The sequence below is a fragment of the Hetaerina americana genome, unplaced genomic scaffold (assembly GCF_022747635.1).
Source record: "Hetaerina americana unplaced genomic scaffold, ioHetAmer1.1.p SCAF_9, whole genome shotgun sequence".
Lineage (NCBI taxonomy): Eukaryota > Metazoa > Arthropoda > Insecta > Odonata > Calopterygidae > Hetaerina > Hetaerina americana.
In genome coordinates, this window is record NW_027287538.1 from 59,894,424 (window position 1) to 59,917,194 (window position 22,771).

General features: G+C 35.6%; 1 protein-coding gene across 1 annotated transcript; it reads right to left on the minus strand.

Moving 5' to 3' along the window:
* Positions 1-494: 494 nt before the first annotated feature.
* Positions 495-22,693, minus strand: LOC139699118 (U2 small nuclear ribonucleoprotein auxiliary factor 35 kDa subunit-related protein 2-like). The gene is made up of 9 exons (XM_071598146.1): positions 22,581-22,693; positions 22,408-22,499; positions 18,061-18,266; positions 15,436-15,531; positions 15,121-15,159; positions 12,821-12,933; positions 11,809-11,952; positions 5,197-5,423; positions 495-2,616 (listed from the first exon to the last, which is right to left on the minus strand). Exons 1-9 carry the CDS (start codon positions 22,586-22,588, stop codon positions 1,895-1,897), a joined length of 1,647 nt encoding a protein of 548 aa, XP_071454247.1. The 5' UTR covers positions 22,589-22,693; the 3' UTR covers positions 495-1,894.
* Between the last annotated feature and the right edge of the window lie 78 nt (positions 22,694-22,771).

Sequence of the window (22,771 nt, forward strand, 5' to 3'; positions counted from 1 at the left end):
CATTTTACATGCAAAACGTTGAACATATTTGTTTACCCCTAAATTTTCAGCACTATACATTTTTTTAATTATAAACCCCATTCTTTTTAAGAGTCCGATATTTCACTTAAATTAGGTTGGGGTACTGTGCAATTCTCAGGCGTGTGATTTCCCGCGAAAAAATGCTGTCAAAGTAATATAATAATGCTGTTCACGTGCAAACAAGCGTCGTTATTATATTTTACGAATAGAAGGATCTTTATCACGTTTCCTTGAGGGACACCGACGATGATACAGCAAACAGGATATCAACTTCAATGTCTGGATTTTAAACATTACGCAAGTGAAGGCAACTTATGAGATACCTAAATTAAGAGGAATAAATAGTATTTAAATATAGAAAATGTCAACAAAATTAGTAACTCTAAGTGAAATAAAATTGTAAAAATATGAACCCATGTAAAACAATTAGCAAAGTTTATTGACTGGAGATATTTTTACAATTCATCAGGCAACTAACAATATGAATATTTCAGAGAATTTGAGTCCAAAATTCCATAATTATCAAGCTGAAAATGTTATTCACCCAACTTGAACATACACTCTGGGTCAAAGCCAGCACTCGTTTGAATGCTCATCTTGTTGGTTGGGCGATTATACATTCGATTCGGATCAGATTAACGACAAGCGTTCCGTCATTTTGGCTCGCGCGTCGTCATCTCCGATCCTAAGGCGTTCTCGGTCTGCAGACGAACCAGCCCTCCTCCACCTGCTCCGCGAACACCCCCAGCTGACTGACACGGGCGGCGGAGAAAGAAAGTTTTCCGATTACCGTTTGGTTCGCCAAGCGTGGCGAGGCGGTCATAGGATCGCTCGCTCATCCCCTCACCTCCTCCAAGCGCGGCTGCCCGGATGGAAAAACCGAAGGCCGCCAAATGTGGGAAGCGGCAATTCTCAGCGGGCGTACGTAATCCATTGTGTGTGTGTCCCGGTCTTGCTTGCCGACCGGAACAGTAGGTGGCACCGTTTGACATGCGGCAGCCGCGCATTGATTGTAAATGACGCAAAGTGTTGAAATCCCGTCGAGCGCTTCTCGTACGTCTCCCTCTCTCTTCCTTCACACGCCATCCCATATCGCACAACCGCTTCAATTCGCTGGTGCAAGTTGTCCGAAGAAACCCGAGGAAATTTCTCGCAAGGGGGAGAAATCACGTGATAAATTCTTCTACCCGTCGAAAAAATGATCGGAATGCTCACGCGAGCAAGGAGCACCTTTTCAAGGTAATGTGGAACTTTACTCGTATGAAAGGATGATGTATAAAGATAGGTGAGGCAATTATGATGTCACAAGGATGCATCATCACCTCTGGGAAGCGCTGAAAGGATCGGAGGAAGAAGATGCAACGACCTTGAGAATTTATTTAGGCCATGGCCCTTATGCAAAACAAATAACCAGACTACCTTGAGCAACACATCAAGTCCACTGATCTCATAACTGCATTCATGCTAATTCCAGCCGAAAAAAGTTCATTAATGAAGAGCAACTGCTTTTTAACTAAATAAATGAGAATTCTTTGAAATAATCTTTTATTAATGGGCATTACAATGCATAGTATAGTCACAATAAAAAAATAAGTAACATGGGCTTGATGTTCATAATCCTCCCCGAAAACACCCAACTTTTCAAATATTGTACCGCAAAACGAAATGAAAAAGAGATCTATCTTATCATCTATCTCATTCATCTTTGGATGGACACCTTTCAGCCTGTATTCAATAAGAATGCAACCAGAAAGACATATATATACTGTTATATTCCAATAGAATAATGCTCACATTATGTATCTGAACAGCTTTCTTGGCAAGCTAAATCAGAAATGTCCACAAGGTCACCACCAACTGGAACTTGAATTGACTAACTGATCTCTTCTGAGTACTGCTCCTCAACACCATTGACCTTTTTTAATTGACTCAGCTGACCACACTTGACACTTTCCTCACTCACAACACTATTCCTTTCTCGACTTTGCCTACTGTGCCTTGAGCGTTGGCTTTCACCGCTTGAGTCTCTAAACCTTTTTTCCTTCCCATGGTACATGTCAATCCCTTGGTTTGGCTTTTCCCTTGAGCTTGAGTGGCCAACATCCACCCTATCATTATTGCGACTTCGCCTACTCGACCTTCTCATCCTGTCATCTTCCTTTTCTCTATTCCTCTCTCCCCTTTCATCTTCTCTCCTCTTTCTACTACTCCTTTTCCTCCTCCTTTCACAGCTGTCTCTGATTCCTGAATTGGGGCTTTCCCCATCTCTACTCCGCACACATTCAAACTTATTCTCTTCCTCTTCCCCATTGTCTCTAGGAAAAGCCACCCTCTCTGGAGACTCAGACCAACGCCACTCCCTCTTCGACCTTTCTCCCCTCTGCTGGCTTCCCCTTCTACTACTTTCTTCCTCCCCCCGGTGAGAACTTCTTTCGCATAAGTCTCTCTCCTCCTCCCTCTCCCTGCGACTCCTGTGCCTTCGGACCAATCTGTCTCGCTCTCGATCAGGGTTCGAAAACTCTCCCCGAGGATTGTGGAAGACATGCAGGAAATTGCATGCCTTTCCCTTAGGGCACCTCCCTCTGTGAAACAGACCTGAAGCAAAAGACATTACTTGTTCACTTACTTGATGACCACTCAAATCACAATGCTTCTACAATCAGCCCTAACCCAATGGCAAAATGAGGAATTTATCACATTTTTCTTAACTTTAAAGAGGTGAAAGTGAAGACATTTAGGGTAGATAACTGGCCTGAGACAATATCATTGACAAGTTACATTAAAACCACCTTTGGAAGGAAATCAAGATAATACCAAAATCTTCAGGCTGACCCTGTTTATATTGAACATCAATGGATTACATAGCATGGACCAGACAAAGATATCATCACCAGAGTAATCAACTGAGCCCAGGACCTTCCAATTGACACACTATTTACTGGACTACCATGTTACCTAAAAAAATGCCTCCCTTACTTCCTCCAATTAATTATCTTTCTCAATAAATATTTACAAGGCTTACCATGAAGGATGAAGAGGCATTGGAAAGAAAAATTTTTCTTACTTGCAAGATTAATTTTGCCTTGACCTTATCTACACCAATAACAAGTACCAATGACAATTTCAGAATATGTACCAGGCAAGTATTTAAGGAAAGACATGAAGTAGAGGTGACTAATAGATGGCCAAGTTAAGATAGGCCCACAACTAGGGAAAGGAAATTTTATCTGAATATGCCAACATATCTAAGTATACTTACTATAGAGAGCACATTAGCATGGTCGAGCATACTTAAAACTAAAGAACCACTACACTGATTTCAAGGCAGTATATTTTTACAACAAGTAGCATTTTTCCTGAAATATTTTAAGCTGTGGTTAATATAGCACACTGTGGGAAGGCTTGATTAGCAAAGCATAAGGATGTGCTTGCAGTACAACATCTGTATCTGTTAGATAGATCCTCCAAGTTATTCCCAAAGGGATGGGCTATTTTGATTTAAATTAATTACAAAATTCAATTCAAGTCTTGATATTTTCCACAAAAAATTTGGACTAAGTCCTCCACATCTCAGAGAATTTGAATTTTGAGCCCACTTTAAACTTTATTCTCAATAAATATGATTAGAATTGTCTCCTGTCCAACTGATTTCTAGGCATGTAATTCTTTGAAAAAATAACCTACTTGATGCTGTATATATCAGCTTTATTGTACTAATACTCTCTAATATTCTATCAGGGGTGAAAGCAGAAAAAATGTGATGATTTTTATAGTAGAATATGCTAAGAGTATGGATCTATCTAACAGGCTTGCCCCCCCTTGCATATTCCACATATACATTTCCTCTAAGATGTGGTTCTTAATTTCTACATATGACAACTGCGACAGGCTGACCATATTGTAATAGCTCAGGCACAACATCACCCAAGGAATAGAGGTACTTTTTTGATTGAATGATAAAGCCCTAAATTTTGGCAATGAAAATGATGAGAAGTTGTTAGAGTAGACAGCATGTTCACTGACAAGCATGCAATGTCAATGTTTTTATGCTTTGGTCATGTTTCTCCATCACAGAAGATTGTGATTACAGTGGATTGGCAACTGATATTCATGGAAAATACTGAAGGCATATAAGACTGCAACATGACTGAGTAGTGGTTATGACAAAATCCCTCCAACAGAATTACTATAAATAAATTTTATACTTTCTCGTCCACTTCTCTGGATAGACAAGGAACATCCGCAAAATGCTCTTCATATATTTTTCTTCATTTATAAATGGCAGATTTCATGGGGCCACAAATTTAAAGATGTTAAATATTCCCAGCAACAAATCCCATAGTCCCAACTCCCAAGTCAACATATTACCATTCTATCTTATACATATTCACCCAATTATCAACTGAAGTCCCTACTCAGTGCAAGCAGTAAGGAAACTACAGCTCTGATTGCTAAGATTGAAATATTTTTGTGATGCCAGCCCACAGTTTCTGCTGAAAAGGGTTTCTTAATGGCAAACTTTTTCCCACAAGAAGAAAAAAACCAATGCATCAATTTGGTCCTTTTCCTGGTACGAACCTATCTGCTCTTAAAGAAACATGGAACACCATTGATCTATGCTAGCTAGCATCGAAAGGATCCAGCAGCTATGCTCGATGATAATCTCTTTGTTCATACTTGAAGAAGCTCTGCATGTTTAATTGATGATTTTTTATTTTGACACACATATCTTAGCCTGTTGGGAATTATTGCTATGGTTCAGCATTTTTTTATGCAAGCAAATTATCTCTTAGATATGTTTGATAGCACCATACCAAATTTGAAGAAAAGTGATGAGAGATATTTTGCAACCATCATTTAAATGCATGTTAAATGATTTGCATTCACTTGTCATTCATTCGATGCAAGGAATGAAAAATGAGGAAAATTGAGGAAATCATTATTTTTAACAAAGCATAACCAAACACTGATGACATTTCTGTGGAAATGTATACAACTAAACAAATAATTAAAACTTGACACAAAGTTGGGATAAAAATCTTGTGGGAAATAATTTAAATACAAATTTCTGAAAGCACTATGCATTTTGATAAACATTATGCCACTTTTCTCTGAACAACTACACTGAACTATGTATAATCTTTTTCTATGATAGGAGATGACTTTAGAACATACCACATATAGCTGCTTTCCACGTTGGGATACTGGTAAACTGAGCTGAGATCAACTTTCCACCATACCAGCGACCATTCAAGGATGTTACTGCCTTGGCTGCTTCCGCCTCCCTTGCATATTCCACATATACATTTCCTCTTAGATGTGGTTCTGAATTTCTACATATGACAACTGCGACAGGCTGACCATATTGTAATAGCTCAGGCACAACATCACTATAGAATTCTCTGCATAAATACGGCACAAGACAAAATTTAATATTAACATCAATATAAATTCAGTGTTTGATACAGACAAATAACTTATGGGACCTTAAATGATAGCATGAAAAAAAGGGTATTTTGATAACTATAGTACTTCCATCAATATGTTCATTGATAGTTGTCCAGAGATGAAACTATTTTTAATTGGATTTCAACAAGAAATCAAATTAGGTTAATAGTATCCCTTTAACAGAAGCACTGATGGAAACCAGGGTTGCGAATCTTGGAAAATATCAATGGGCAATGGTTACTTCCTTAGAAAGAAATTTTTGTTGGCAATAGAAAACTTCTAAATGGTGAGAAAACATACCACATTAATAAATAGGGTGCCTATGCAAATACATATAAACAAATTATTATTAGCACCTTCCAAGTGTCTGAATGTTACACAATGATAATACTTTAATCAAATGAAATTTTATACAATCCATGAGTATTTACAGCTTCAATAATAAAAACATGTTTTACATTGGTTGATAACAGAGTAAGTTGATAGCTTCCTTCTCTCGGAGAGAATGAGGCACAAAATTTAATGATTCATATTGGTTAATATTAAATAGAAAAATGTTTAGTTATATTTTAATGGAAAAATGTAATTACATTTTGCCAATTAAGCCAGAGAAGGCTGTACTAATATTCTTTATAAAGATACTAGACATTGTAAAAATACTTAAGAAAATTAATTCATGACAATTAGACTAAATGTAAGACTATTTTTATTTGCTCGGTGCAATTTTTCTCGCCCCATTCCCTCCATTGAGTAAAATTGGACAAGGGCAGTCAAAAATATTTATTTTCTTATATACTTCCTCCCTTAAACTCAGTTCCTTATTGTGAGATACATCATTGAAAATATTAGACATTATTATAATACGCATTGTTGACATTATTGCATTGAAATAATTTATTTCTTCATTGTTCAAATGCTTAGTTTATCTTCTTTGTGCATGTATTTTCCACAGTAAACTGATTATGATAAATAGATAAAGAACGTACTACGGCCGAGTGCATGGAAAGAAAGTAAAACCCAAAGCCGTACACTTAAGTGTTAAGATTAAGTGTACGGCTTTGGGTTTTACTTTCTTTCCAAACTGATTATGTCAATGGCTTGATGCACCTGTTACCTAGTACATGCAAATACGTATCCATATTGACAACCAAAAAAGGTTGAATGGATCACAGGTTTCACAGACCAAAAGTTGAGAACGATTTTCGGAATATACATACATTTTGAAAATGATGCAGATATAAAAAAAACTCAGTCCACGAAGATTATGATTTAAAATAAGTATTGGAATCTCATACTGTTGGGGAACAACTTTTCACTTTTTTTCACATTCTGCATTATGGCAATTTCCTAACTTACGGAGCCTCACTCCCTATTTAAAATATTCTTTTAATTTTCTATAAAATTCAACAGTATTATGATGTAGTTTTCAACACAAAATGACCCCGAAGAGCATCTAAATATGTCACCAGATAAGTAATTTGACTCACTCCAAGCAAAAGTTTTCCTTTCATAGAATTGTAATATTTAATTTCATTTCAACTTGGAATTACTAGTCATATTTCATGTAACTTTTAAAAAATATGGACATTAATGGAATCAAATGTATTGTCAACCTCTTTTTAAATATTTGGGAATATTGACTGTACTTGCGTATGTATATATCATGCAGTTACTTATGCTAAGAAAAAACAAGAGGGACTTTATAATGAATAAAATTTATCACTGTCACAGTACCAGAAGATGTAAAGATATACATGTGAAAACATCAAACCTATCTATGGTAGCTAAAGGACCATCATCAATGTACACAAAATGTTTAACAATCTGCCCAACCATTAAAAAAATAAGACAGGAATTTCACTATTCAAGAAGAATGTATTTGCATATCTGGTTGAGGAGTGTTATTATAGTAAATGAAAATTTATGTCAAACAAAGTGTATATTAATTTCCTGTCATAACTGTATTGGTATTTATATTGGGGAATAATGTGATCTATATTCGATTGACATGTCCCACACACCTGCCATGAATTCTTAATCCTATACACTGTGTCTGCAGGGCAAATCAATATATTATTATTAGACTCATGTACTGGGTGCTATATCTTTTCATAACTTGGCATTATCGCAAGTGGTATTTCAGTTACTCAATAGTTTAAAATGAGCTATTCCATTATTACACACTGTCAAAAAATGGAATAATAGAGTCATTCACCTAAATGCCTTTAATGATAAATTTTCTTGAATTGGCCCATTCAAAATACACAAAAAAAGCACAGAATAATTTAGCACTTTATGCTCCCAAGTCCACAAATTATATTGGAATCATCCAGTTCTAATTACATTAAATGTTTGAAAACCCACTTGGCTGCATAGTGGATGGGCCTGTTTTCCTCAGAGTTTACAAGAGTTGCGACTATATCTCCACATACTTACTAATATTTAAATCAGAAAATCTCTTTATTTATTTGTTCCAGTCTTACACCAAAACTGATGCACACTTAGATTTAAAACCTGCTCAATGGAATTGGAATGATAATTTCTAAATGTCTTAAAGCCACTGCTGCTATCATTTTACAAGGCATCCCAAAGGTTTAATACTTTTATAAAATCCAATGGATAGGTTATTTTGTTTCAATGGGACATACTGACAGGAATATTTTAGGGGTCAATTAGTAAATTCTAACCCTGTTCCCACCCTCCCTCATCATAAAAGTATCATTGAAGATGGGCACAAGAACTATAGGATACGTGGGTATAAGAAATTAATACAGAATTTTTACTAGAATAAACAGGGATATACCACCTAATATAGGAATATGATTTGCACAATGTCATGTGTAAAGGGAAAAACGGAGTTAAGGGTTAAGACAAGAAAGAATTACCGCACTTATAATAGTTTGAAAGATAAATGCATACATAGGGAGAAAAGTCAGACTCTGGAAAATATTAGCATTCAATTTTTAATGAAATTAAGAAATTGTGAAGCAGTTCTGAAGGCAAAATTACCATTAACTATATGCATTATAACAACACCCACTGAATTTTAACGTGTTTCAGCTAGAATGTACTTAAATATAATTTTGATAAATGCATAAGCCTCCATATTCATGTAAAATGAAGCAAAATAAGATATGTACAGCCAAATGTATGTATGCTTAAGAAATTGAATATAATTTTTGCAAGAGACTACGATTTACATAACATGAAAACCATTTTCTGTGATATAGATTTATGGGCAATAGTTATTGGACTGACAATTTTACATCTATGTATGATAAAACATTTAACCAATACCCATTTATGCCAAACTATTTTACTTTAATCTTACCAGCAACCACCCATCCTGTACACCAGAATCACATCCTTAGCATTCTTGTTAAAACTTTTTCAACTTCCAAAGAAAAATACTTGACTGGCACCAGATTGTCATGCATCTTAAAATGCAGTTAAGGCTAATTCTGAGCTATAAGTCATTTCTTTGCGGTAAACCATACGCATAAACTTAACCAGTAACACTTGATGGAAAAATAATTTCTTCATAGTCTTTTAGTAAAGGATACACAGATAAGATTAAGTTTTGCGAGTTGGCTACCAGTACACCATTTAGTGATTAGGTTATCTCACCATATCACAGTGTATTGAACCAACAACCTGTAAAAATAAAATGCTGATGATAATTGCTCAAACTTTAATATAAAATACCAAATGCAGCAGCAAGGTGCTTTTCCAAATACTCCATTTCTGCAAGAAATTACAACAGCCAGGTTCAATTATCATCCTGCTACATTAAATAATGAACAAATTAGAGAGAAGTAGAATGATCCATTGTATTTCAGCTAACGAATTCATTACTGCCTCTACTGCATTGAAGTTATGGCTCAAAAAGACGACTATCAATCTATCATTCATGTTAGTATTTCCAACCGGCTTTAAGGCTGAATCTGGTAATCAATCTTTTAAAGTTATTAAATGTTAAGTAAGTATAATGAAAAACTGATGGTTGAGAAGTACACATTAATTTTTCTAATGTATTGAGGATCATGAAAAAACAGATTTGTTCAATTGTTCCCAGTTCAACTTTGTGGAAATTCATGTTTATTAAATGAAGAATACAATGTTTCTTTCCACTGTCCTTTATTCATGTACAACTAGTTTCAATGCTCAAGTGTCATCATCAGGTAACTGATGATGACGCTTGAGCACTGAAACTAGTTGTACGTAAATAAAGGACAGTGGAAAGATACATTGTATTCTTCATTTAATAAACAGATATGTTGTCTGAATATCCTTCTTCCAGACTGTAATTGAAATTAGGAATGGTAGAATATATCCCATTATTTGCCAATTATAAGGGAAATGTGCATGAATTTGTATCTGTGTACACAAAATTACGATTTGGATTTAAGAGCATAAATTGAATATGCACTGTGGATTTATAATTACAACAGCAACTACCAATGAAAAACAATGAATCAAAACACCAAGAAATTTAATTATTATATTACATTTAACTATTGACTATGCATGTGTGGGTGATCCATTTTGCAGATTACCTGTGCTAATCTCCCTTCCCAGCACCTCGAAATTTTAATAAACTTACAATCGCAAACATAGTTAAATGCTTTGAAAATCCTATATACTTTTAAAAAAATTCAGGTTTGAAATGCCTTGGATTTCTTCAAAGTTTTTAATTTTACAAACTCAAAAGTTTTCAATAATATTTGTAATTGGCCTTTCATACGATGAATATGAATCTGCTTTAGTGATATTTTTTTACAACCCCCCTTAAGCCAGTAATTTGTTTTTCCTGGCTACGTGATTGGTTTAGCTTTCTGAATAAAATATGTTATGATATTCAGTTTATGATATTTCTATGCTCTTGTAAATCTATATTTTCACCCTTACGAAATGGCTGAAAAAATAGAAAAATGTACTTTCCTTTGCAAAAAAAACTCGAATTAATCACATGGACTGAAAAAGGAGTTTTTCTATATAAACCGTTCATATTTTGACTATATTTTCCATACATTTTTGTTATCCCATTTTTCTATTAGCCGCACTTCATCATTCATCTATTAGCACAGAAAACCGAGAGTTTACCGGGCTTATGTAAAAGCTAAATTATTTGTACATACAATAGTTTAAGAAGTTTTATAAAACCAAAATTTGGACTTGGAATATTCTGTCTGGTTTCTTTAAAATTCGAAAGCAGAACTCAAAACCTAGAACAACAGATATTTGCTTATAAAATCCTAGGATTAGAAGTTAAATTATGCATCATGAGAGACTCGCTACTTTTTAATATAAACTCGAGGTTAGCAAGTGCTCAACTATCTAATCTGCTCCTGATACCAATGATACTGAAGTAATATATCATTCACGAAATGCAATTGCACTTTTTTGTGCTATTTATGGGTCTCTAGTTATAAATGCACCAGTAATTTGTACGTGTATCATCTCTGTGATGAACTTGGAATTGCCATAAATGACTGAAATAAAATAGTTAGTCCCTAATTGATGAGCCACAATACTAACTCTCTTTGCGAGTGAAATTATAATGAGAGAAAAACCTGAGGAATAAAATTACTATGATTTTTATCAAATTAAATGTAAATCTAACTAACCCATTTTCACTTTTGGTTTATGTATTAAAACGGAAACTTAAAACATTAATGAACAAAACACATGCATTTAGAATTTTAATCTGAAATTGCATACCAGTAAAATATAAAACCCATTCATTTAGATACTTCCTTTAGTTATAAGTATAAGTAAACTTATGAATCATTTCACCTTACATTACTTTTAAGGCATCTCTTGTTAAGAAATTGCCAATTATTTGTTCTAACACTATTATAATTAATTCAAAATCAACCAAGTTTAGAATAGTAAATTCCAATGGACCCTGCACAGAAAACTGAGAAAATAATCTTTTTCAGTGGAAAATTATCTTTTATTCTTCCCCAACAGTAAAGGAGGAAGATGACTGTCTTATCTGTAGTAAGACCCACATTCTCAAAGTATGCAGTTTGAGGCATTTCTGATGGCCGTTGCCAACTGAGACTTAAAAGTCAAATTTTACATGTGAGATAGAAGATTATTGACCATTCTGACACAAAGAGCCATGTAGATATGACAATTAGATTAGGTTGAGATGGAAATTTATCTACCTCCAACTATAAACAAACTCAAAATCATTTCTTCTTCCATTCATATTAGGTACCCTTTCACCTTAAGAAACTAGTAAAAAGTAATACAAAGATAGAAACCAATTACTTTCCATAATAGTATCAAGGTTTAAGGACTCATTAACTAAAAATAAATTTTCATTCTTACCGAAAGTGTTGATATGTTTCTGAATCCTCATATTCCAGAAGTAAATCTGAATCATACTCATCTAGCATTGACTGATCCATGCCGAAATGTGAATAAAAATTTGACAGCAATATAGTTTTGCTTAGAGCAGGTCTTGGATGATTCCTAAAAACATATAATATCACAGGTTAATGAAATTAAAACATACCTTTTACTGCGGAGAAAAATACTCACTCATGCATAACAAATGCAACCATTAACTAGACAATGCTATCTATATGTCTTCACAATAACTATTAAAAAGTGCAGCAAGGTGACTTGAAAACTTAATTTTGCATACTGTGCAATGCGTTTCAATTACAAGAAATCCACTTTGCTATAAGTGTCAAACATATTTGAATTTTGATCCTTGTCATAGCAATGAAAAGTAAAGACTGTGACAATACATATTGAGGATCATCATCAATACATGGCAATACCTAAATGTGCATGACAAATCCAATGTAAGACTCTGTCAACATTATTATTTACATCATTCCCTCACCCTGCTCTTGCCATTCCCTTAGGTAGCCAGTACTTACTGAACACCAAAACATTCAATTAATAAAATATCCACTACAATACATTCCTGATGCTGAAAACTGATTTTTGACAGGAGTACAATAATTTGTTCATAAATACTTTTTCAATATCAAAAACATAAAAAAACTATTGGCTTGGATTTAAATGAATTATCTTCAGGTGAGGTATTCATTACTGGCCACAGCCATTATTAATAAGACAATGTTCAGCACTTGATTTGAACATGAAGGATGCTGTCTGACATAGCTGAAGTGAAATAACTACCATTCTTAAGAATAATTCATACGGTGGAATATATGATTCCATTATTCATAAATTCATTAAAATAAATCGGTTTTTATGTGAAAACTTCAAAATATGCAATAAAAACCAAAGATTGGTAATGTCAAGATTATCCCATCAAATCCCACTCTAACTAATGCAATAGGCAACAAATAAAATAAAAACCCACCTTGAGCACCTATCTCCAAAACGACAAGCACCAGTTTTGATGAAGAAAGGACATAGAGGCTTATTAGGGTTTGTCTCATTTACATCATTAGCAAAAGAAGGGCGCTCTCCTCCCTGAAAAGCAATAAACTAATAATAAAATCCATTGTTTAGGGTTTAAACACAAACAGGCAGGCACTGTCATTCAAATTATACTGATGTCTAATCATTCACCTCACATAAAATTTGAAATACAGAAGAATCCTCAAGGACAAGAAAGATATTTAAGTATAAGCTGGTCAGAATTGGTTGCAAAAATATCTAATATGAAAGATACTTTACATCTATAAAAGAATAGGATGATTTTTTCATCAATTAGGTTGGGCTGGTAATTACTGATTGCAAGGCCTTGAAAATGGACAAAAAGGCCTTAAAAAGAAGAACAACTATTAAGAAATGAACAACAAGCATGAAATGCAGATTTCAGACAATAGCTGGTGAACCAATGCAGTTTGTGGTCTAACGATTTGATACTTATGCCATTTTGTTGTGCAATCAACACACATGCCATTTTGTAGTGCCATCACGAAGTGTCAGACGCGAAAGAGTGATAAATTGAAAAAGTGTTGGCATAGTGTTATGTTGCTGCGCTCAATATGTCAAAATTTATACCAAACAGAGAGCAAACGTTGACAGCATTAATTTCTTGTTTTAATTTGAAGAAAACTGCAGTTGAATCATATTGATTACTTTGAGAAGCTTTTGGTGAATATGTTCCATTGAAAGATACGTGTGAACAATGATTTCAGCATTTCAAAAGTGGTGACTTTGATGTTGCAGACAGGGAACATGGAAAACTGCAAAAAAGGAAGATGCGGAATTGGAGCCATTGTTCGAGGAAGAGCATTGTTGGAGGAAAATGATTCACAAGCATATAAACAACTCAGAGCAATTAGTTAGTCATAAAGCTGTTTCCAATCACCTAAGAGAGATAGGAAAGATTCAGAAGACCAGCAGATGGGTACCACATAAGTTGAATGACAAGCAGATGGAGAGGAGCACCTCTCCATCTGCCTCTCAGAAACACATGCAAAATTTTGTTCGTACGATTCAAAAGGAAGTCCTTTTTCCATTGTATTGTTACTGGTGATGAAAAGTGGATTTATTTAGAGAATTCTAAGAGCAAAAACCACACCCAGGGGCACCATCCACATTGACCACAAGACCAAATCGCTTTGGCAGAAAGAAAATGCTCTGTGCTGGGTGGGAACAGAAACGTGTGGTCTATTATGAGCAGTTCAAACCTGGCGAAACAGTTAATACTGAACACTAACAAACACAATTGTTATATTTGAACCGTTCACTGCCTGAAAAAAGACCAGAATACCAAAAGAGGTAACATAAGGTCATTATTTTTCATGACAATGCTCTATCACATAAGGTAAAACCGGTTTGCGGCACATTGGAGGCACTCAGCTGGGAAGTGCTACCCCTTGCGGTTTACTCACCAGACTTCGCTCCTTCCTATTTCCATTAGTTTGCATCAATGGGCCATGCACTTGCTGAGCAGTGCTTTGGTTTGTACGAAGAAGAGAGAAAATTGCTCGCCAAATGGTTTTTGACAAAAGAGAAAGATCTTTACTGGCACGGTATCCACAAATCGCCCGAATGATGGGAAAAATGCCTCACTACCAATGAAGTATACTTTGAAAAAAGCTCTTTTAATCATTCTTCTGAATTTCTTTTTCAAGAAAAAAATCCACATTTCATACTTGTAAACCTGGTATAGCTTACTGGTGAATGTCTGAAGTATTTGGAAAACACCATCAGGAATATTAAATACTTAATTACATTTGAAAGAGCTAATAAGGAAAAATTCCAAAGAAACTACGGGAGATGCCGCAAAAGTAACTTTTAACGGAGTCATCCGCTAATGTGCAATTCAATGCAACATTTTCAGAGTGTAAAAATCATTCGAGGCGAATGATTTTTACACTCTGAAAATGTTGCAGCTAATAAGGACTTATATTTTGTTTTCTCTGAAGAGTCGCAATAACAAAAATGTTATTTTTACAACATTCAACAAAATTTTCAATATAACAACATTGGAAACTAAAGCTAGCTAAAAAAGGCAGACTTGAGGTGAAAAATTGAATACTTGAAAAATGTGTCCTTAATATAGCTATTGTTTAAATATTAACAAGATATCCTGAATAAATATGAAATTGCTACATACATATGAGGTTGACAGAGGGATTTACTTTATGGGCCAAAGCAAAAATACATGACTAAGTTAAATAAAATGTGAAAGCTGCACCTTACCTTATCAACAAAGTCTATAATCTGCTTCAACAGTTCCTCCTAAAAAATAAAATTGTTCACTTAAATAAAGGAACTAAAATCCTCTTCTTCTACTGAAGAACTTAATAATGCACACACGCTGAATTCATAGGATTCAAAATGAGTTCAACTGAATAAAAATGGACTCAAGGAGGATTATTTGCCATCAAGGATGATATCCTTATTTGACTTCAAGAGCTTATTTTTAGCAAGAAATTCATTAAAATGCTCCTTTCTGCATTACTGGAAGCTATCACAGTATGATACTACATAGCTAGTAAAAGAATAACTCCTCACCTGCTTTTGTAACTTTTCCTCCTGCTCTTTCTTCTTCTCCAACTCTATCAATTCTTGTTTCTTTTGTTCTTCTTCCCATTCCAAACGAATGCGCAGCTACAAAAAAAATTATTTGAATGGAATCATAGACCTTATGTTATTATATAAACAGAAATTAAACAATTTACACAAGATAACATTTATAAGATGTTTTTACGCTACTTTGTGACATGAAATTAACTCTAACCTATATCTGACTGTCACGCTTCAGTGAGTCTTTCACTATAGAGCAATATGTCCTCTCAACAATGCAAGATTCATACACAGGGTCCGCACAATAAGTATCGCGACTGGTGCGCTGAAGCCTCAACGAAACCGTGGATGGGAGTCCGATCAGTTGGCTTGGGAGAGGGGTCCCCTACCATTCAGGCACACTTTAGTTCAATCTCCTCCAGGCATTCGTTGAGACAGGAGGTTGATTTTTGTGACACGTGATTGTTTGTGGTGTCGTCACACCAGCATGGAGCGCACCGTCAAGCAACGCTATGCTTTGAAGTTTTGTGTTTAACTCGGGAAATCCGCATCGGAGACCCTTGCACTCATTAAACATGCTTATGGGGATGATGCCTTAAGCTGCACAAGAGTTTTTGAGTGGTACAAATGTTTAAGGAAGGCCGGGAGCTCGTTGAAGACAAGCACCACGTTGGACGCCCGAAGACCACTTGAACCGATGCTCAGGTGGCCAAAGTGAAAAAAGTTTTGGACTCTGATAAGAGGTTTGACCATCCTAAGTGCCTGTGTGTGACTCTTTCATTATTTTCCTTTCTCCAAGATTTTATCAAATTAAGCACTCTTGGTTCACTGTTCAATTTCTTGTAAACCCTAAATGCATGCATGATTGCAACAGAAGATGGTCATTTTGGAAAACAAGCCTGAGTGAGATGCATAAGATATTTTTATCAGTGTATTTCCCATTTCATCAGACATAATATGATTTTTCATGTAAGAATTTATGAAAAATTCTTGGATCAAGCAGGAAAATATTCTAATGTTAACAGTATAGGGAGAAGTTAGAACTATTTCATTAAAAAATTAGCAACTATATAAACGTTTCATCACCACAAAATTCCAGAAATTCATCAACATTCTAACTAAATTTATTTATTTTATTTATTTATTCAGTATAAGTCCGAAAACAGCACATTCTGGCCTTTACGTCGAACTATTAACAACGATAACAATGATCACATTTACAAACACCCAAGCCCTAGGTGGAGGAAAACTCACCCAGGCGGGAATCGAACCCGCGACCCTTGGAATGGCAGACGAGGACGTTACCCCGCCGCCACCGGGGTCGGCCATCATCATCATGTATGCAGTTATTTTCACAATGGAATTCTATAAAACACTCTTTTATATTCAAGTTCCAGTTGATTGAGTGCCTATAGATTCTGAGTTTACCTCAAGAAAAACAATATTTGAGTAGAGGGGCAACATACCCATTAGCCCATTGCATATCAGTTTTGCAGCAGTACCACATGTGAGATAAAACTAAACAACCTACATTCCATATATTTACAATTTATTTGGGATTTTTTTGGATGTACTGCCAAGGAAATATTAAAGCTAATGATTAATACTGACTCAAGGCAGTGTTATTATCGAAATTTGTAATGAAGATAACCATTTTCTATACCTGATGAGGAAAATATATTTGATAGAAAGTACGAGTGGGTATCCAAAAATCCCTATGGTTGGCGGAGCTTACGCAGCATGCATTTCTTTGGCTAGGTGAGCATAGCACAAATCGTTCAGAGTACTGTGCAAGCATTGTTGTCACGGAAGGTTGTGTTCAGTCTCAACAATTTGTTTTGTGAAAGCAGTTTCGCTTGATCCTCATTTTTTGTCATGGCAAATTTAAGTGAAATTACTGAAATGTTGGCAGCTGTTTATGGTGATAATGCTCTGAAGAAAACATCCGTTTTCAAGTGAATTAAGCATTTTAAAGATGGCTGACAAGACGCCATGGATGATACCAGGCCGGGACGACCTGCAACCACCTGTGTTGATGACAACATTGATCGTGTGCGATCCCTTGTCCTTACCGATTGTCGAAAAACTGTCCCATTCATAGCTGATGAACTGAATCTAGGAAAATCAACAAGGCAAACTATTTTAACCGAAAATGATGGTTGGATCCGTTACCATGACAATGCACCTGCACATTCAGCATTGATTTGGCAAAAAATTCAATCACCATCCTTGATCATCCTCCTTGTTTGCCAGATCTTGCCCCCTGCGACTTTTTTCTACTCCCAAAATGCAAAAATGTGTTGAGGGGACATCACTGGGAAGATGTGGACACAATACATCAAGAAACGACAAGAAAACTAAAAAGCCTAACTGCCGAGTACTTCCTAAGGTGCTTATAACAGCGGACAAGAAGATGGAATAAGTACATAGCAATGAATGGAGAGTACTTTAAAGGGAACAAAATCGATTTAGACTAAATTTTGCAAAATGAAGTTTTTATGGCCTCAGTTTGGGTATTTATTGGACAGACCTCGTGTATCTGGAATTTTAGAAAATGAAAAATAAATAAAATTATATACACAAAGTAGTTCACAAAAATTTATTAGTCCATACCTCAATTTCTTCCCGCTCCTTTTTAGCCTTTCGTGCTTTCTCTTGGTGAGAGCGCCAAGAAATCTGTGCCTCCACTTCAGCCAGCAACCACTGCCTATTTCTTTCTTCACTCAGTCGGGCTTCTTCCTCTTCACGAAACTGTTCCAATGCTTCCTGCTCTTTTGCCCATGCCTGATATGTAGGTGACAACTCATTCTTTCTTCTGGCTGAAAAGTTTACCAGACACCAAATTCACTTTTAAAATTGATTACAAATCTTCAAAACCCACTAGAAGAAATGAATAGGGGAGACATTTTTGCACTCTTTGGATTTATCCGATGGACAATGTCCTCACAAGTTGATAAAGTTGTGGTTTAAAGTCAAACCTAGGGCATACTCATCTTAATATTACTCGGAAATTCACTGCAGGGACAAGTGTTAGCATCTTCTACCAAGTTGTTACACACAATTACACTACACCTCAAAGAGGTCTTATCAACCATCATTCCCAGTCTTCTATGGATAAATCATCATTGTCAAGATGATTAATCAAGATGACTGCTCAGCCTGTGATGTACCTCCAGTCTGAATCTTTACATACTACCTTGATCAAAAAGTTCCCGGAATAACCACCGTGTGACGCTCCCATCGTTCCGATTTGAGTTCTGTTTTTTTGTTAAATTGGTACATCTGTTGTTGATATTCCCTTTAAATCTTAGTGTCATAACTTGACATTTGCAAAAGTTACGCAGCCAAGAGTACACCTATCTCTGTGTGTGTTGGCGATTTTTTACAATTTCAGAAATGGATTTAAATTTGCAACAACGAACTTGTATTAAATTTTGCGTAAAAAACGGATTTAGTGGCGCACGGACGTTGAAAATGTTGGAAAAGTGTTTCGGCAACGATTCTCTAAAAAAAGGTCGTTTACCAGTGGCACGAGCGGTTCAGAAGTGGTCGTGAGTCAATCGAAGATGATGAACGCAGTGGCAGACCATCGACATCGAAAGTCGGTGAAAAAATTGATAAAGTAAAAGAAATGTTGGTCAATAACCGCAAATTAACCATCAGAGAAATAGCGGAGGACTTGAACATTGCCTATGGATCCGCCCAAGACATTGTGGTTAATGATTTGGGTTTCCGTCGTGTAGCAGCAAAGTTGGTGCCAAAAGACCTCAATTTCATGCAAAAAAGAGACCGTGTTGACGTCGCAAAAGACATGATTTGCGAGGCTGAATCCGATCCCACATTCATCAAAAGGATCATTACTGGAGACGAGACGTGGGTTTATGAGTACGACACGCAATCCAGACATCAGGCAAGTGAATGGCGTTCACCAAATGAGCCGAGACCAAAAAAACCACGTCGTTTTCAGTCAAAAAAGAAGGCAATGCTGACGGTTTTCATGGATTACAACGGTGTAGTGCATCATGAATTTTTGCCAGAAGGCCAGACAGTAAACAAAGAGTATTATTTGGGCGTTATGAGACGTTTGCGTGAAGCAATTCGCCGAAAAAGACCAGAAATGTGGGCAGAAAACTCGTGGATTTTGCACCATGATAACGCACCGTCGTACAGTGCTATCATTATTCGTAATTTTTTGACGAAAAATGCAACAAATACCATCCAACAGCCACCGAATTCACCTGATTTGGCTCCCTGTGACTTCTTTCTGTTCAATCGAGTTAAAAAACCATTACGGGGAACGCGTTTTAGCAGCCGAGAGGAAGTAATGGAAAAATCGCAGGAAGCACTGATGGACATACCGAAAACCGAATATAAAAAATGTTTCGAGGATTGGATCAAGCGCTGGCATAAGTGTGTTGCAGTCGATGGGGATTACTTTGAAGGGGACAATATAGATTTAGATGAATAAACTTGTATTTTTAATTTTCTGAATAAATTCCGGGAAATTTTTGATCAAGGTAGTATTTGCCAATGACTTTGACTCAATTTTCCCTAAAAACCATCTGAAGTGGAAGTGAGCTAATTAAAAGGATAAATGTCTCATGGCACTATCTAGGGGTTGAGTAAAAACTATGATTCTGACGTATGGAGAATAAGTTTCAGGCTAAATTATTGTGAAATCTTTACTTCAATGATTATTTTAATTAACATCATGAGACACTAAATACAGCAACAAAACTTCAATTTAAACATCTGAATAGTTTTTGTTGAATTGCAGTACTTCCACAAAGAACTTAAACCTCATACTAAAATTAACAGTGAGCAAACTGTGACACAAAATGAATTTCCGGCTTATTATCAGAATAAATAAATGTCTATAGTTTTACAACTCAATATAAATAACCAACCATAACTCAATGAAAATTCCTACTCAACTATTTACTTATTATTATTATTTTTGGATTTCTACCATTAAGGTAGGTTTTGGATGGACACAGACTATACAATAGTACAGCAATAGATATCTTTGCTTCTCCAAATAAAACAAATCTGATATTTGACATTAAAATAAATTCTTCATTAAATGCTGCACATTTCCTTCCACCTTTCATTTCATCCTACATGTCTATTCTATCTTACCCCATTCTCGCTTGTCTAGCAATATCCCCTCTATCAAAGTCCTCAACATCCCATCGCCAAACAAATCCTCTGCACCCATTTTTCCTCCCTCCTTTGAATTTCTACCAACAATCCCCTATTCTTCCACACAATATCTAGCACCTTGTCTGTTTTACTTTTCACCCATTTCACCTTTTCCATTCTTCTCCACATCCACATTTCAATAGCCAATCTACACTTATCACCTTGCTTAAACAACGTTTCCACGCTGTACAAAACTACTTTCCATAACAAAGTTTAAAAAATACTATTCTTCACATATTTACTTACCGTCCCTGTCATCATTTCTCTCTTTATTTACTTCTAAAAATTGTCCTCATTGTATTATTGTGGTCAAAAATATTAAACATTTATAAATCCATGTTTACACCTACTTAATCAAGGAAGATGTATAGGATAGGCATGTTGGTCAGAATGATTGGAGGAAGAAAGTATATGGAATTGAAGACGGGCTTAACATAGCGTGAGATGTCAAGTTTGTGTTGCGTAGCGAGAGATGTCAAGTGTTTTATTAGGAGGGAAAAGGAAATGGAATGTTGTATCGCTGTATAGGCTATGTCTATCAAAAACCTACCTAAAGCAATTGAATACCAATAATAATAAATTAATTAAGCCTCCTATCCTGACGTGTTAATTTCACATGTTGTTGGATTACTACTAGGTGGTCTCTACTCTCACCTATCAAACCAACTTTTGGGTTGATAATAATGGTGGTTTTACTTGAACATCAATGGTACCTCTCTATGTTGCATTGGATAGCCACACCACTTGACCTAATTGAATACCCAAATTACTTAACCACATTGAGATCTAGGAGAGTCTTGCCTCTATTTGCTATATTATAAAATGCAAAATACATATGTACACACCGTATTACTGGTTGTCCTGATCTCCTTACGCTATGGGGAGTTCTACTCTAAAATTTTGCACAGTATATTGTTCTGGGACTCTTCACCTAATACTGAAATTATATTCGACGTTTGAAAATGGTCATTGTATCTTATCTCAAAAGCTCCACATGATTTCCCATGTCATCCAGTTTTGAAAATCTGAATGCCTTGGAATGATTTGAGGGGTATTTTCCTGTTCATTTAAAAGCAGGGAAAAAGACCAATCGTTAGTAACGCAAACATTTTCGCATTTGCTGAAATCGGGTTTCTTGTGAAATATTTTTGACTGCGTTTCCCATAAGCTACAGAAACATCAAGTGTTTTACATGCGGGATTGTATTATTATCAGCGCATACCAGTTTAAACGCATTTTGTGAACAAAAGGCGTTTTTATGAAATAGCTGAGGGCTCCACATGATGCAGAAGTATGACAAACGCCTAGTAATGTTTTTAAAATTTCATTTTTCAGGGTAAAGGCGATGCGTAGGGCGGATGTCGTTTCTCATAATTAACAGAAAAATGTAACGCAATTAATGTAACGTAAGTAATGTATTGCTCACTTTGATCCATACCCACATAAGATACGAAGGAATTCGAGAACAGAAATAATTGATTGTCTAGCAATAATAACTTTAAACTTGACAGGCAATACAATAAAATTGGGCATCCAATTCATTGGATACGTAGCTACTAGTATTTATCAATAGAAATTCAAAAACATCTAGAGTACGTAAAATGCGCTCACATAAATCATGAAGTTAAAACGAGGACATAGAAAAGTAACAGCACACTCATAACCCAGTTGTTGCACTTGTTCCCCATGACTTAAAAGTTAAAGACGAAAATAAATATACACGATAAATGATTGGGAGAATACGTAATAATATATTACCAGCATCAAGAAGAGCATCTCTGTCCTGAGCTCGCATGCGTCGCAAACGCTTTCTTCTCAATTTTTTTACGAGGTTACGCCAAGCTCTGTGTCTGAAATATACAATTATTATTTTAAAAACTCATTCGTGAAATTTATTTCAGAGAGAAAATTCAGGCAATAAGAAATCTTACCTTCCCATCTTTTATCCACAACAAATATAAAAAATGCATTATAACAAAAAAGCATAGGATACCTAAACTACCCCCATAATCTAATAACGATTATAATACAAGCAGAATTGTGTGTTAAGTTCAATACTGTGAATACATGCATCTCCCACCACTCATGTAAACAATCGAGTTAACAGAACACATGACTGCTT